General features: G+C 48.5%; 1 protein-coding gene and 1 long non-coding RNA gene across 2 annotated transcripts in view; both read right to left on the reverse strand.

Moving 5' to 3' along the window:
• URI1 (URI1 prefoldin like chaperone) overlaps positions 1-5,731 on the reverse strand; it is a 46,634-nt gene extending 40,903 nt beyond the window's left edge. The window contains exon 1 of the mRNA XM_066349236.1: positions 5,298-5,731. Coding sequence (XP_066205333.1) covers positions 5,298-5,402 — 105 coding nt within the window. The 5' untranslated portion in view covers positions 5,403-5,731. The remainder of the gene's footprint in view (positions 1-5,297) is intronic.
• A 218-nt stretch (positions 5,732-5,949) lies between these two features.
• LOC136380949 (uncharacterized) lies at positions 5,950-12,808 on the reverse strand. The gene is made up of 3 exons (XR_010746999.1): positions 12,685-12,808; positions 12,469-12,600; positions 5,950-6,018 (listed from the first exon to the last, which is right to left on the reverse strand). It is a non-coding gene; the product is annotated as an uncharacterized lncRNA (long non-coding RNA).
• Positions 12,809-15,155: the final 2,347 nt, after the last annotated feature.

A 15,155-nucleotide genomic window follows, 5' to 3' on the forward strand; every position in this document is an offset into this window, starting at 1 on the left:
TCGCCCTTCCTGTCTGTCTGTCCTTCCATCCCATCCCCCTCTCTGCCCCCCCCCCCACACACAAAACAAAAACATATTTAAAACAAGAATAACCCTAATGTTTTGGGGGTTAAAAATACAGGTAGAAGTAAAATTTATGACAATAGCACAAGAGAGAGGGTTGGTTAATGAGATTAACACATTGTTGACCGCTCACGAGTTAACTCGTGTTTGCACTTGCATTAGCTATTTCGATTTTTGAAACTCAGGGTCATATAGGATTATTGTATTTGTGACTATTCGCCCTGAGGGTCGAAGATGGAAAAACAGCACAATGTTCTATATTCTCATGCGGTCTCCTTTTCTCCCACTTCTCCAGGCGTGAGACCGCAAAATCAAAGGTATGGTAAACAAAAACAATCAGTGTCCAGCTGTCTAAACTTGGACTATCTTATAACCCAGGGGTCCCCAAACTATGGCCTCAGGGGGCCGCATTGGGTCGCTCACGTACAGTACAACTTCTGGAGACGCAGGATGCACGCATCACAGCTCCGGAAGCGTGTCGTATCACTTGTTACTGCTAGCAGTGACAAATATGGAACCGGACATTGACCATCTCATTAGCCAAAAGCAGGCCCATAGTTCCCATTGAAATACTGGTCAGTTTGTTGATTTAAATTTACTTGTTCTTTATTTTAAATATTGTATTTGTTCCCGTTTTGTTTTTTACTTTAAAATAAGATATGTGCAGTGTGCATAGGGATTTGTTCATAGTTTTTTTATAGTCCGGCCCTCCAACGGTCTGAGGGACAGTGAACTGGCCTCCTGTGTAAAAAGTTTGGGGACCCCTGTTCTAACCGCTCACAGTTTGAACATACGTATCAAGGATATTGTAAAATCTTTCTTCATTGTGTTAAATCCAAATAGAATATGTAAAGTGTGTGTTTCAAAAGGAAAGCACAGCAAAACCAGATATATTTGCAAAACATTACAGGTAGGTGATTGCTATACAATATACCACACCAAAATAATTACTAAAATATATAATATGTATAAAATATAATATGTACAAAATTTCATTTAAATTCATTACATATAAATAAAGTATACTGAAGTTTATTTAGATTGTTTCACTTTCTTACTCAATTACGAGAAAATAGCCAATGCTGTGAGATAACTTCTGAGTAAAATTGCCAATCAACAATGTGTTAAACTATCAAAAAGTGATTTGAATAATTTCATAAGTGACAATTTCAGATCAGTGAACTTCCTATGAATTTAAGGTAGACTGTAAGAATAGGACACATACTGTACCTCTAGTGGTAGTCAACCTGGTCCCTACTGCCCACTAGTGGGCGTTCCAGCTTTCATGGTGGGCGGTAGCAGAGCAACCAAAGTATAAATAAAAAGATAGACTTAACTATAGTAAGTTGTTTTATAAAGATTTATTCTGCCAAACTTAGCGAAAATCCGACATAAAGTTCTTGGTAACTAATTATTATTATATGTTTTAACTTGCTGTAACTCTGCTTTATAAATTTTATAAAGTTACTTCCCTACTTTATAAATCACCATTACTGTGGAACCAGTGGGCGGTTAGAAAATTTTACTACTAACAGAGATACAAAAGTGGACAGTAGGTATAAAAAGGTTGACTACCCCTCCTCTAATGAAACGCCTAAAAGGAAGATAAAAACTATATAACTACAAAGCTGAGTTTTTAAAATATAAAATATTTTTCCCTGCCTGACCAGGTAGTGGCACAGTGAATAGTGTTTGATCAGGATGGGGACGACCCAGGTTTGAAACCCCAAAGTCATCAGCTTGATCGTGGGATCATAGACATGACCCCAAGGTCACTGGCTTGACCCCAAGGTCACTGGCTTGAGCCCAAGGTCGCTGGCTTGAGCAAGGGGTCACTCGCTCTGCTGTACCGCCCCCCATCAAGGCACATAGGAGAAAGCAATCAATGAACAACTAAAGAAACTAAGGAGGCCCTAGCCGGTTGGCTCAGTCGGCCTGGCGTGCGGGGGACCCGGGTTCGATTTCCGGCCAGGCACATAAGAGAAGCGCCCATTTGCTTCTCCACTCCCCCCCTCCTTCCTCTCTGTCTCTCTCTTCCCCTCCCGCAGCCAAGGCTCCACTGGAGCAAAGATGGCCAGGGCGCTGGGGATGGCTCCTTGGCCTCTGACCCAGGAGCTAGAGTGGCTCTGGTCGCGGCAGAGCCACGCCTGGAGGGGCAGAGCATCGCCCCCTGGTGGGCAGAGCCTCGCCCCTGGTGGGCGTGCCAGGTGGATCCCGGTCGGGCGCATGCGGGAGTCTGTCTGACTGTCTCTCCCGGTTTCCAGCTTCAGAAAAATACAAAAAAATAAAATAAAAAAGAAACTAAGGAGCTGCAACGAAGAATTGATGCTTCTCATCTCTCTGCTTCCTGTCTGTCTGTCCATACCTGTCCCTCTCTCTGTCACAAAAAATAAAAATAAAAAAATAAAATCTTTTCCCCTGGCCAGTGACACAGTGGATAGAGTGTCCTCCCAGAGCACCAGGCCTGCTGGTTCAATCCTGGGGTCACCAACTCATTCCCAGGGGTGCCAGTTTGAGCCCTAGTCAGGGCATGAGTGAGAAGCAATCAATGAGTACACAACTAAGTAGAACAACAAGTTGATGCTTCTCTTTCTTTCTCCCTCCCCTCACCACCTCCTTCCTCTCTCAAAAATAAAGTAAAATAAAATAGAAAATATCTTACTGATTCAAGAGAAATAAAAAAATGAAAATAAATTTAACAAGAAGATATATGGTAAGATGGGTAGATTTAAAACCCAACTAAACAACAAATGAAAAAATTTAAAGACCTAAATAGCCAGATATAACATGTTCACCAATTATAACTGTGAAACTAAAAGCATAGCCTGACCTGTGGTGGCGCAATGGATAAAGCATCGACCTGGAAATGCTGAGGTCGCTGGTTCGAAACCCTGGGCTTGCCTGGTCAAGGCACATATGGGAGTTGATGCTTCCAGCTCCTCCCCCCTTCTCTCTCTCTCTGTCTCTCCTCTCTCTCCTTCTCTGTCTCTCTCTCTCCCTCTCTCTCTCCTCTCTAAAAATGAATAAATAAAATAAAAAATTAAAAAAAAAAAGCATAATGAGGTTCAGTATCAGAATGCTAACAAAAAGATTGGCAATATCAAACAATATAGTGACACTCAACTGAAAACTCTAACATTATTTTTCAAGTAAGAGCTTAAACTAAGATAAACTAGTGATCCCTTAAGAAAACAAGTATACATCACATAGAAAGAACTGACAAGATTTAGTGACCACAGGAAAGAGGCCCTGGCCGGTTGGCTCAGTGGTAGAGCGTCGCCCTGCATGTGGATGTCCCGGGTTCGATTCCCGGCCAGGGCACACAGGAGAAGCGCCCATCTGCTTCTCCACCCCTCCCCTTCTCCTTCCTCTCTGTCTCTCTCTTCCCCTCCCACAGCCAGGGCTCCATGGGAGCAACGTCAATCCCGGAGGTGAGGATGGCTCCACGGCCTCCGCCTCAGGTGCTAGAATGGCTCCTGCTGCAATGGAGCAACACCCCAGATGGGCAGAGCATCGCCCCCTGGTGGGCAAGCGGGTGGATCCCATTGGAACACATGTGGGAGTCTGTCTGTCTCCCCGCTTCTCACTTCAGAAAAATACAACACACACACAGAGGAAAGGAATCAGGTAGCACAGTCCGTGGCCACGGAAAAGTCATTTGGGCTCCCAGAGGACCAGACCTGAAAGGCAGTTTTCAAAATGTAACTGGGTACCACACGAGAAGGCTGTTCAGAGCATCCCAGTGTATCCCTTGTATTTCAGCCACACTGTCATCAGAATAAAACCAGGACTCTCTCTTTTTAACAAAGGGGAGAGACCTTATCAGGTCTGCATTAGGCACAGATACCAAATGGAGGCAAAAATAGTTCTGGGGGCCCCACCTTCTGTGCGTCTGCTTTACATTCTCTAGAAGAACCAGTGTAAAAAGTTTTGCCCCAAAATGAACAAACCAGTTTCATAAAGAGCTGTCTTTTCTCTCTTCTTGTACTTTCCTCTTCAAAAAAAAATTAATATCCACTACCATGTCATCGCTGAAACATGCTGCACTCCTTGAATTTTAAAGCCCCGTCTTTGACAAAGACCAGGCTTAAAGCCCAACAGTGGTACCGAGCAGCGATTTTCAACCTTTTTCATCTCAGGGCACACGGAAACCCTGCGGCCCACCTAAAAACATTGGCATATTGCTTGCCAATCGGACCAAAAAAAAAGGCATCGTTTTGATTCATTCACCCTGGTCAAAGGTGGTTTATTGTGCTGGCTCTTGTCATCTTTTTATTTGACAACCTCAGGGCCAAGAGGTCAGTGCTGCAGGACCCAACAGCCAGCTATCGCGTGTGTCAAAAACTGGTGGCACCTGGATTTGAAAATCTCTGGTCTACAGTATTAGAGAATAAAAAGAAAAAAAAAAAGCTGGCTCTCAGAAAAGGAAGCACAAGGCACAACTGAACGCAGGCCCAGCAGTACCAGGTAGGAGAGACTCCCACGACGGGCGGTGGCCGGCCGCCACCAGGCCTGTGCCGGTCCTGTGCACATGCGCTCACCAGCTGGCCCAAGTGGATCGGTGTTACCTGTGCTCAATCTCAACAGTCGGTTTTGCACGGGAGTGTCCTAACAGAGAGAGTTAGGGACTCTCTCCCCGTTTGGAGACCTGAAACAACTCCCTCCCCCCCCCCCCCCCGCCCCGTTTCCGACCAGGAGGCTCCTCGGCCCCCCCCCCCCAGGGCAGAGGGCACCGAAGGCAGCCTTGCACACCCCGGGGGGAGCCGGTACCCGGGGAGCGCTGCAGCCTCCGGAGGCAGAGACCTGAGGTCACAGCGCAGGGCCACGTGTCCGCCCGTGGGGCGCCGTCCCCACGAGGGAATGCAGGCCCCGCTCCCCACGGGCAAGCGGCGCGCGTGTGGTGCCCGAGTTCCACTTCCTGCCGCCGCTGCCGCCCCACGGGGCTGCGAGTGCGCGCGGGGCCCCCGCCCACGTGCGCGGCCGGGCCGGCTGCGGGAAGCGCTCCCGGACACGAGTGGCGTGGGGCCTGGCCGCGGGGAGAGCCCCCGGACACGAGTGGCGTGGGGCCGGGCCGCGGGAACCGCTCCCCGCCCCGCGGAGGTCAAGGGGCGGCAGACAAAAGACAACACGAGCACGTGACAAAAGTTTCTCCCGGCGCCCGGCAGCGGAGCGCGCGCCTCCCGGGCCGGACCGAGCTGGGCCGGGCCGAGCCGGGCCGGGCCGCGGCCTGTTACCTTGTCCTGCTCCTGGCGGAGCCGCGCCACCTCCGGGGCGCGCAGCGGGGCCGCGGCCGGGGCCGGGGCGGCGGCGGGGGCCGCGGAGTCCGGCGGGGCCTCCATGGCGGCGCCGCGGCCTCAGCGAGGCGAACGAGTCCTAAACCAGTGTTTATGGAGGCGGCGTGGCCGGCGGCTGCCCGGCGCCCGCGTGCTCGCCCTCATGCACCGCGCGCCCCGCGCCCAGGAGGACAAGGAGGCCGCGCCCGCCCGCTCCGCTGCGGCTCGCGTCCCGGATGCCCGCCGCCGCATCTCTCACGGGCATGCCGCTGTCGCCGCCGCCGCCGCCGGCTCCGAGCCGCAGGGCGCCCTGGGGAGCGAGAGGCGCTGTCCGGGGACCAGACTGGGCCGAGTCGCCTGTGGCGGCGACTCCCGCTGGCTCCGCCCACGCCCCGCCCCGCGCGGGGCACACCGGGAAGCGTACGCGCGACACCACCCTCGCCCCGCCCCCGGAGGTCACGTGCTGCGGCGCGGGCTGAGGCTGCGCCTGCGCGGAACCCGCCGACGCTCTCCTGCTTATCAGTCCCCACGTGCTAGGACCCGAGCTCAGCCCGAGGGTTGCTCCCCACATCCCCACCCGTGGGCGGTTCGGGCTGCATCTGGCGGTGGCGTACTTAACTCGTGCGCTCAAGCTGCTGCTGCTTCAGCCATTCAGTTTAGCCACTTCAGATCTTTCCTGGGCCTGTTGAATGCATGAAGAGATGCGATTATGGTTGCACATGTGTTCATTACTGCCCACATTCTAATGTCTCCTGATATAAACCTGTGGTACTTATATTAATACATTTTAGAATTCCATACTTATTTTAGAATTCCTGTGCCCTCTTTCTCCTTCAGCCGCTGCACACAGTAGGTGCCCAATTAATACTTACTGCCTGGAAGTGGCCTATTTTAACAACCATCTCTGCTCTGGACCCTAACACTAGTGATGACCCTGTTCCCTCAGCTGTGCAGATGGGGGAAGGCGACACCCCGGTATGCCTGTTTGCTCTCCTGGCCAGCTCTCCATCCTGATACACCCTCTGTCCACTTGCTCCAAACAAAGAAGGGAGGACAATTTGGGCAAAATGGTTCATGTTCATCTCTGTCTTCCTCACTGCCTATCCAGCCTCAACACCTCTGGAGCAGCCAGAATCTGACTGTCTTGACCTCCACCAGCACCACCAGCTCTCTGTCCTCAAACACTTCCTTAGCTGGTTCAGTGGTCTCCCTACTTCCATTCATCGGTCACTGCCTACCAACCACACTGCCCTATCACCTCTCATGCAAACTGTCAGCCGTACCCCTCATCGCTCCTGTGCCTGTCGGAACCTGAATGCCTCCAGCTCTCGTCTAAGAGAGGGTGCATTTTTCCTGTGACTGGTTGGTTCAGGAAGGGGCATGAGATACCAGACAGATACAGGTTTTCCGGAGGCTTCTGAGAAAGTTCTTCCTCATTCTTTGGAGATGCTCCCATATGGAATTTGCCCATCCCTCAGTGAGGAAATACAAACCATGTGCACTTCTGGTACAGGAAGACTACCTAGATACCTCCCAGCCTCAGAATGAAGCTGAATCTGTGGCCAGCAAAGCCTGAGTCCTCAACTACATCACAGTGCTTGCTTCAGGGCTGAAGCAGCCAATGCTGGATGGAGTCTGCGTTACCCCTGGATGTCCAGGGAAAGAGACCAGTGAATTTTCTGACTGATTATGGCTGTTTGCATCAGGATTTCTATCACTGGCAGCCAAAGACATCTGACTCAATACCTTAAGTCTACTCTCAGCTCAACAGTCTCAGAGAGCTTTTTAAAACTAGCCAGATCAGGCCCTGGCCGGTTGGCTCAGTGGTAGAGCATCGGCCTGGCGTGCGGAAGTCCCCGGTTCGATTCCCGGCCAGGGCACACAGGAGAAGCACCCATCTGCTTCTCCACCCCTTCCCCTCTCTTTCCTCTCTGTCTCTCTCTTCCCCTCCCACAGCCAAGGCTCCATTGGAGCAAAAGATGGCCTGGGCACTGGGGATGGCTCCTTGGCCTCTGCCCCAGGCGCTAGAGTGGCTCTGGTTGCGACAGAGCGACGCCCCGGAGGGGCAGAGCATCGCCCCCTGGTGGGCGTGCCGGGTGGATCCCAGTCGGGCGCATGCGGGAGTCTGTCTGACTGCCTCCCTGTTTCCAGCTTCAGAAAAATACAAAAAAAAAACAAACAAAAAACAACTAACCAGATCAGCCTGACCAGGCGGTGGCTCAGTGGATAGAGCATCGGACTGGGATGCGGAGGACCCAGGTTCAAAACCCCAAGGTCGCCAGCTTGAGCGCGGGCTCCTCTGGTTTGAGCAAAGCTCACCAGTTTGGACCCAAGGTCGCTGGCTCAAGCAAGGGGTTACTTGGTCTGCTGTACCCCCCCCCCAGGTCAAGGCATATATGAGAAAGCAATCAATGAACAACTAAAGTGTCACAAAGAAAAACTGATGATTGATGCTTCTCATCTCTCTCCATTCCTGTCTGTCCCTATCCATCCCTCTCTCTGACTCTCTCTGTCTCTGGGAAAAATAAAAATAAAAAACCAGATCATAGCACTCTCCCCTACAGAGCCCTCCCTGACTTCTTCCTACAACCAGGAAAACCCAGATGCCCTATGGGAATCCTGCATTATCTGATCCACTTTCCCACCTCCTGCAAGCCCCCTGCCACTCACACTACCACAGTGAGTCCTCTCTTTTCCAGACACTTTCCTCTGATACCTGCCTCAGGGTCTTTGCACTGGCCAGTCTTTCTGCCTGCAATGCTTCTTCCAGATCTTTGCATGGTCAACGCCTTTGCATCACTCATGCCTCAGCTTAAATAACCAAGCTTTCCTGCTAACCTGTCCATAGAAGCTCCTCCCCTCTCCTCAAGTGTCCACCAGTACTTCTGCTTTTTAAATTTCTTTGTAGTAGAACAGCCTAGTAATGAACTGCTAAGTTTCCATCACCCAGCTTCAACAATGGTCAAGTCATGGCCTCCCACCTAGTTATTTTGAAGCAAACCTTCTACTTTGTATCATTCCACTTGTAACTACTTGGGTATAGATCTCTAAAAGGTAAATACTTTTTGTAAAAACAGAACTGAAATGTCATTATCAACCCTAAGAAAAATGGTTACAATAATTCCATTTTTATTCTGTGGTAGGTAAGTTTACATGAGGTCTACCTGCTTGACAGATTTTTAACTGCACAATATTGTTAACTATGATACACAACAGGTCTCTAGAACTTGCTCATCTTGCACAACTGAAACTTTGTATCTGGTGAGTAGCAGCTCCCCACGTACCCCTTGCCCCTGCCTCTCCCAACAACTTTCGATTCCTCATGTAAGTGGAATCATGCAGTATTTGTCCTTCCGTGACTGGCTGATTTCACTTAGCATAATGTCTTCAAGGTTTCTCCAGTTGTCACATATGATAGGATTGCCTTCCTTTTTTAAAAAAGCTGAAAATTTCATTGGATGTGTCTACCACATTTTCTTGGGTTACACAGGACAGACACTTGGGTTTACACATCTTGACTATTGGCAATAATGCTGAAGCAAACATGGGGGTGCAGACATCTCTCAGGTCCCAATTTCAATTCTTCTGGATAAATAAGCTGAAGTGGAATCGCTGGGTCATATGGTAGCTCTATCTCTAACTTTTTTCTTTTGATGGGGGGGGCACACACTTTCTCACAGCAGCTCACCATTTTACAATCCTACCAACAGTGCACAAGGGGTGCAACTTCACCAGAATCTTAACAGCACTTGTTAACATTTATTTATTTATTTATTTATTTATTTATTTATTTATTTATTTATTTCTGACAGAGACAGAGAGAGAGTCAGAGAGAGGGACAGATAGAGACAGATAGGTAGGGAGAGACATGAGAAGCATCAATTCTTTGTTGCAGCTCCTTAATTGTTCAGTGCTTGCTTTCTTTTTTTTGTTTGTTTGTTTGTTTTTTCTGAAGCTGGAAACGGGGAGAGACAGTCAGACAGACTCCCGCATGCGCCCGACCGGGATCCACCCAGCACGCCCACCAGGGGCAACGCTCTGCCCACCAGGGGGCGATGCTCTACCCCTCTGGGGCGTCGCTCTGCTGCGACCAGAGCCACTCTAGCGCCTGGGGCAAAGGCCAAGGAGCCATCCCCAGTGCCAAGGCCATCTTTGCTCCAATGGAGCCTCGCTGCGGGAGGGGAAGAGAGAGACAGAGAGGAAGGAGGGGGGGGGGGGGAGTGGAGAAGCAAATGGGCGCTTCTCCTATGTGCCCTGGCCGGGAATTGAACCCGGGTTCCCCGCACGCCAGGCCGACGCTCTACCGCTGAGCCAACTGGCCAGGGCCAGTGCTTGCTTTCTGATATGTGCCTTGACCAGGGGACTGCAGCAGAGCCAGTGACCACTTGCTCAAGCTAGCGACCTTGGGCTCAAGTCAGAGAGACCTTGGGCTTCAAGCCAGTGACCTTTGGGCTCAAGCCAGCAACCATGGGGTCACGTCTATGATCCCATGCTCAAGCCAGCGACCCCTTGCTCAAACTGGTAAGCCTCTTCTCAAGCCAGCAACCTTGGGGTTTCGAGCCTGGGTCCTCTGCATCCCAGTCAGACACTCTATCCACTGCACTACCACCTGGTTAGGCTTCTTCTTCTTCTTCTTCTTCTTTTTTTTTTAATAATAGCCATCCTAATGAGTATGAGGTTATATTTGTTGTGGTTTGAATTTGTATTTCCCTGACGACTAGTGATTTGAGCATCTTTTCACATAGCTGTTGGACATTAATAATTCCTTAATATCATCCAGTGCCCAGTGAAATTTCATTAGGGGAAAAATAAAAAAGGCCTTGGTTCCTCTCCACACCTGCTAAACCATGATCTCTGTATTTCAACAAACTCTGACATGGTTCTTCCAGGGCCCGGCTTGAGTGGCCTGCCATGTCCAGCGACTTCAGCCGGACACCTCTGCAGTGATGGGGACTTCTCTGAGGAGACAGCCGTCGCTGTAGGAAATGCCTTCCTTCGAAATTGTTCTGCTCTTAGTAGAGGCAAAACTGGCATGTATTTTCCTTTGAAATAAATAATTAAAGCATTCAGAGAAGGCTGACACGTCCTTGGACCACAGCCCCTGGCGCTGCTTCCAGCCCCCGACTCTCGGGAGTATCACAGTTTGGTTGGTATCTTTCTATATTACTTCATCTGCTTTCAACATTTTTCCTGAAGCTTGGCCCCTAATCTGTCTCCTGGGAGTTTCCCGAGCTTTGAAAATGTGTTTCCTCTGCTCTTGAATTGCCTGGCTAGAAATTAGAAGATGGCTCGTGTGGCCAAGTTGTTCCTTCTGTAGCCTGGGATCCTCTTGTTCCTTTTTCCTTGACAAGGTCACAGTCTAGCCGAGGTTCAGGCCTGGCTCCTGCTCGGCAACCCATGGTGTATAAAGAAGAGGGAAGAACAGGGAGAGATGAAGCAGAACTGGCTACAAATGGGTAATAGTTGCAGCTGGGGGTGGGGCGGACAGGAGGAAGAGGGTATTCTACAATTCCCGCTTCTCTTATATGTGTTTATACTTTTCTTCTTTTGTTGTTTCATTTTTGTTTTTTGTTTTTTTTGTTTTTTTTTTTAACAGGGACAGAGAGAGTCAGAGAGAGGGATAGATTGGGACAGACAGATAGGAAGGGAAAGAGATGAGAAGCATCAATCATCAGTTTTTTGTTGTGACACCTTAGTTGTTCATTGATTGCTTTCTCATATGTGCCTTGACCGTGGGGCTACAGCAGACCGAGTAACCCCTTGCTCGAGCCAGCGACCTTGGGTCCAAGCTGGTGAGCTTTTTGCTCAAACCAGATGAGCCTGCGCTCAAGCTGGCGACCTCGGGGTCTCGAACCTGGGTCCTCCGCATCCCAGTCCAAAGCTCTATCCACTGCGCCATCGCCTGGTCAGGTGTGTTTATATTTTTCATAAAAAAAAAAAAAAGAGTGGAAGGCAAAGAACAACAATGAGATGCCACTGCACACCCATCAAAATGGCCAAAATCTGGAACACTGACCACATCACAGGCTGGTGAGGATGTGGAGCAGCAGGAACGCTCACTCTCTGCCGGGGGGGATGCAGAACGGTGTAGCCCCCTTGGATGTCAGTGCGGCTGGTTCTTACAGAACTAAACACATTCTCTGCGTAGAATCCAGCCATCACGCTCCCAAAGGAGTTGAAAACTTTTGTTTTTTTATGAAAAACATCCAGGATGTTTACGGCAGCTTTATTCATAACTGCCAAAACTTGGAAGCAACCAAGAGGTCTTTCAGTAGGTGACGGATAAATAAACAGCAGTCCATCTGGACAATGGAATATTATTTAACACTTTTTTTAAAAAAAAGCTATCAAGCCATGTGAAGACACGGAGGAAAACTAAAGACACATTACCAAGTGAAAGAAGCCAATATGACAAGAAGTAGAAGAAGAAAGAAGGAAGAAGAAAGAAGAAGAAGAGGAGGAGGAGGAGGAAGAAGCCACCAATCTGACAAAGCCTCACACTGTATGATTCCAAGTGTGTGACTTTCTGGAAAAGGTAAAACTATAAAACTATAGAGACAGTAACAAGGTCTATGGTGGCCAGGGATTTAGGGGCAGGGTGAGGGGTGGGCAGGCAGAGCACAGAGGGGTTTAAGGGCACTGAAGCTACTCTGTGTGACACTCTAATGAGACTCTATCATGACATGTACGCACATGTCATTATGCATCTGTCCAAAGCCCTAGACGGTGCCACACCGAGAGGGAGCACCCATGTGAACTAGGGGCTCTAGTGACAATGATGCTCCAGCACAGGCTCAGCCACTATAACAAATGGCTCACTCTGGTGGGGGATGTTCGTCATGGGGGGCTTCTGAGAGGAGAGGGGGTCTATGGGAAACCTCTGTAACCGCCTTTCAATACAGCTGTGCACCTAAACCTGCTCTAAAAATGGTCTCAAAAAAAAAAAACCCTGCTAGGAAGTCAGGGAGAATCAGTGGAGTGGGTGGTACTGGTCCAAGCCCGTGTGCACAGGGAGAGACAGCACCCACAGAGCCAGGGCCCTGCCCTCCAGGAAATGGTGTAAAAAGCAGAGTGGAGCTTTTCTGTTACGCGGGGCCCCTGTCACCAGGTGCAGAAAGACAACCTGACTCACCCCAGTCACACAGCCTTGGCCTCCTTCCTGGTCACTAGTCGCTGGGTCTTCTGGGGCAAGTGCCCAGGGTTGCGCCAGGTGGGACGGCCCCGCCCGTTGCCGACAGCTGTGATCCAAGCATCACTCTTCCTCCTGAGAAATGTATTATTACTTGTTCGTAGCTCGATAATAATCATACCAAGAATTTTTTTTTTAACCTCTGGTATAGAAACATACCAGCCCTTTGCTCCTGTCTGGTGCGAGCAAAATTACCCGGATGAGTTACACCTCCCTGCACAGATCTATAAGCGGTGCCCTCATATTTTTCTAATTTGTCTTCCTGGTTCTTGTTGCCCTCTCCTCAGCGACACAAGTGGCCAGGCGGTGTCACGGCTCATTATTTACATGCAGACCAGGGCTCCAGGGTCATCGTCCTCTGTTCCCTAGAGGAAGCCAGGCCGATGTCCTCTTTGGCCAGCTGCATGGAGTTTTGACCCGGTGGCTCTCCCAGCCCTGAGGAGAGTCTCCCGTCTGCCCTTCCTGTGGGTGGGCATCCCAGGCACCACAGCAGTGCATGCTGTAGGTCATCATGTAGAAACGACCTCTGGCCCGAAGGAGTGACCTCCTCAGCCTGCCCTCTGTCTCCTCCTGTCTGTGCGGGGACTTCGCTGAAGCCAGGAGCTCGAGTGTGGGCAGACAGACCCTCCCACGGCTGGGGAGGGTCAGACAGAGGCAAAGTCTGGGCTGCAAGAATCCCATTTTGCAGATGGCAGAAACACGCCTCTCACATTGGGATAACCAGTCATCCAGAGAAGTGATTCACCTCCCTCCCTAACCATCTTCAGGGCGCCGCATTTTTCTCTTTTATGACCTACGTACACCCTATGGTACTCTTTCTTTATGTTTTTCTTCTTTTTCCAAGTGACAATCATCTTCCTCCTTTTTTTTAAAGTACAAGATAATACATTATCACACACATCACACAAATACAACAGAGCAGAGAGAACTTAAGGAAAGCCACATTTCCACAGACTTGGGGGAAAGATATTTGTCCTCTCAGTGTAGGCACTTCAATATCACTTTATTTCATTCATTCGTTCATTTTGCAAGGGTGTTTTGAGCTGTTACTATGTGCCAGACATCAGATACAACGTCATCAAAATAGGGCTCCTGCTCTAAAAGACATCAACCAATGAAGACAGAGAACCAGACAGGCAATGGTGCACAAAGACTGACCGCCTGTACAGGTGTGTACAGGTACCACAGACACAGGTGCCTTCTTTCCAAGTGCAGCCCCGTCATGCTCGCTGTATGCCTGGGTTTGGGTCTCATATAGCAGAAAAAATCATTCATGTCAATGGATTCATTTCAGAACAACAAAGACAAAGCCTTAGAACTCAACCTCATAAGAACTGTAAACCCACATGAAGAAAATCAAATGATTTTTACTGAAGATCTTTCAAATAAAGATTTCTAAAAATCAAGATATAAATCACATGCAATGCCTCAAAGCTGTCAGATTGATTCTCTACAAATTAACCTCTGTTTTGATCAACCCCAAACAACGTCCACATAGATTTTGTTAGGAACTTGTTCATGTTCTCAAGATCATCTGAAGTGTAAATGCCAAGAATAAAATACCTGTATTAAGAGCCGTTGGAAAGATTTTGCCTGCAAATACCTAACTATGATTTAAGAAGCAGCAGGCAAACAACATCATATGGACGTAAGACTATGAGAGATTGGTGAAGGACAGAAATCCTACAAACTGCTCTTCAATAAAGTTTGGTTTTAATTTGGCATTTCAAATTAAAGAGGAAGCAGTCATGGAGTATTTATTTGATAAACACAGTTGGAATAGTCACATGTTCTGAAAATGAATCTTGCACCTAACTCCAAATAATAACCCCAAACTAATGTCCAATGATTTAAAAACTCAAAACAGTAAAAGTAGTAGAAACATAATAGAAGAAAATATGATAAAATTTTTAAATGTTTTTTTGGGGTGGGAAAAGCATCCTCAGGCAAATCTAGCAGATGTAAAGAAAAATAACAATGGTAGCTTTAAATTTCTCTCTATAAAGATACTACAAAGTTTTTTTTAAAAAGCCTCGGAATAAAAAAATATATTTGCAATATGTTTAACAGAGAAGAGAGTAATAGGTAGAATGTATGAGAATCTTCTACAAATAACCAGGAAAAGACAAAATGTTTATGATAACATTGAACAGAAAACAGGAAGAAACAGCTCAGAGAGGAGGAAGTATGAATGGCCGATGAATGTATGGAAAATTATTAAAGTGCTCCAATGCTTGGGAAATGCAAATGTTAATGGACATTGTATTTTATTTATTGGATTGATGAAAATTAAATACTTTAACTTCGGGTGTTGGAAACTGTGAGGAAAAGGAGCTTATTAACAGCTGCCGGAACGTGATTTAGGAATGGCATTTAAAATCTGTAAATGTGTGAACCCTTGGACTCCGCAATTTTCCCTAGAAATAAACCGTCTAGAAAACATAACATTACAACTCTATCCAACATGAGCAAAGATGCTGACAGCCACTGGGCAAGATGGCTGTTGACTGGCCAAACTTTTACAGAAACCCTTGCCCCATTGGTGGACACCGCTGGACAGCGAACTCGCAACTTAGAAACGCCCGCTCACCACTCGGACCCACGAATCTTTCCAAAGTGCCTTTTTCATG

The sequence above is a fragment of the Saccopteryx leptura genome, chromosome 9 (genome assembly GCF_036850995.1).
Source record: "Saccopteryx leptura isolate mSacLep1 chromosome 9, mSacLep1_pri_phased_curated, whole genome shotgun sequence".
NCBI classification, from domain to species: Eukaryota; Metazoa; Chordata; class Mammalia; order Chiroptera; family Emballonuridae; genus Saccopteryx; species Saccopteryx leptura.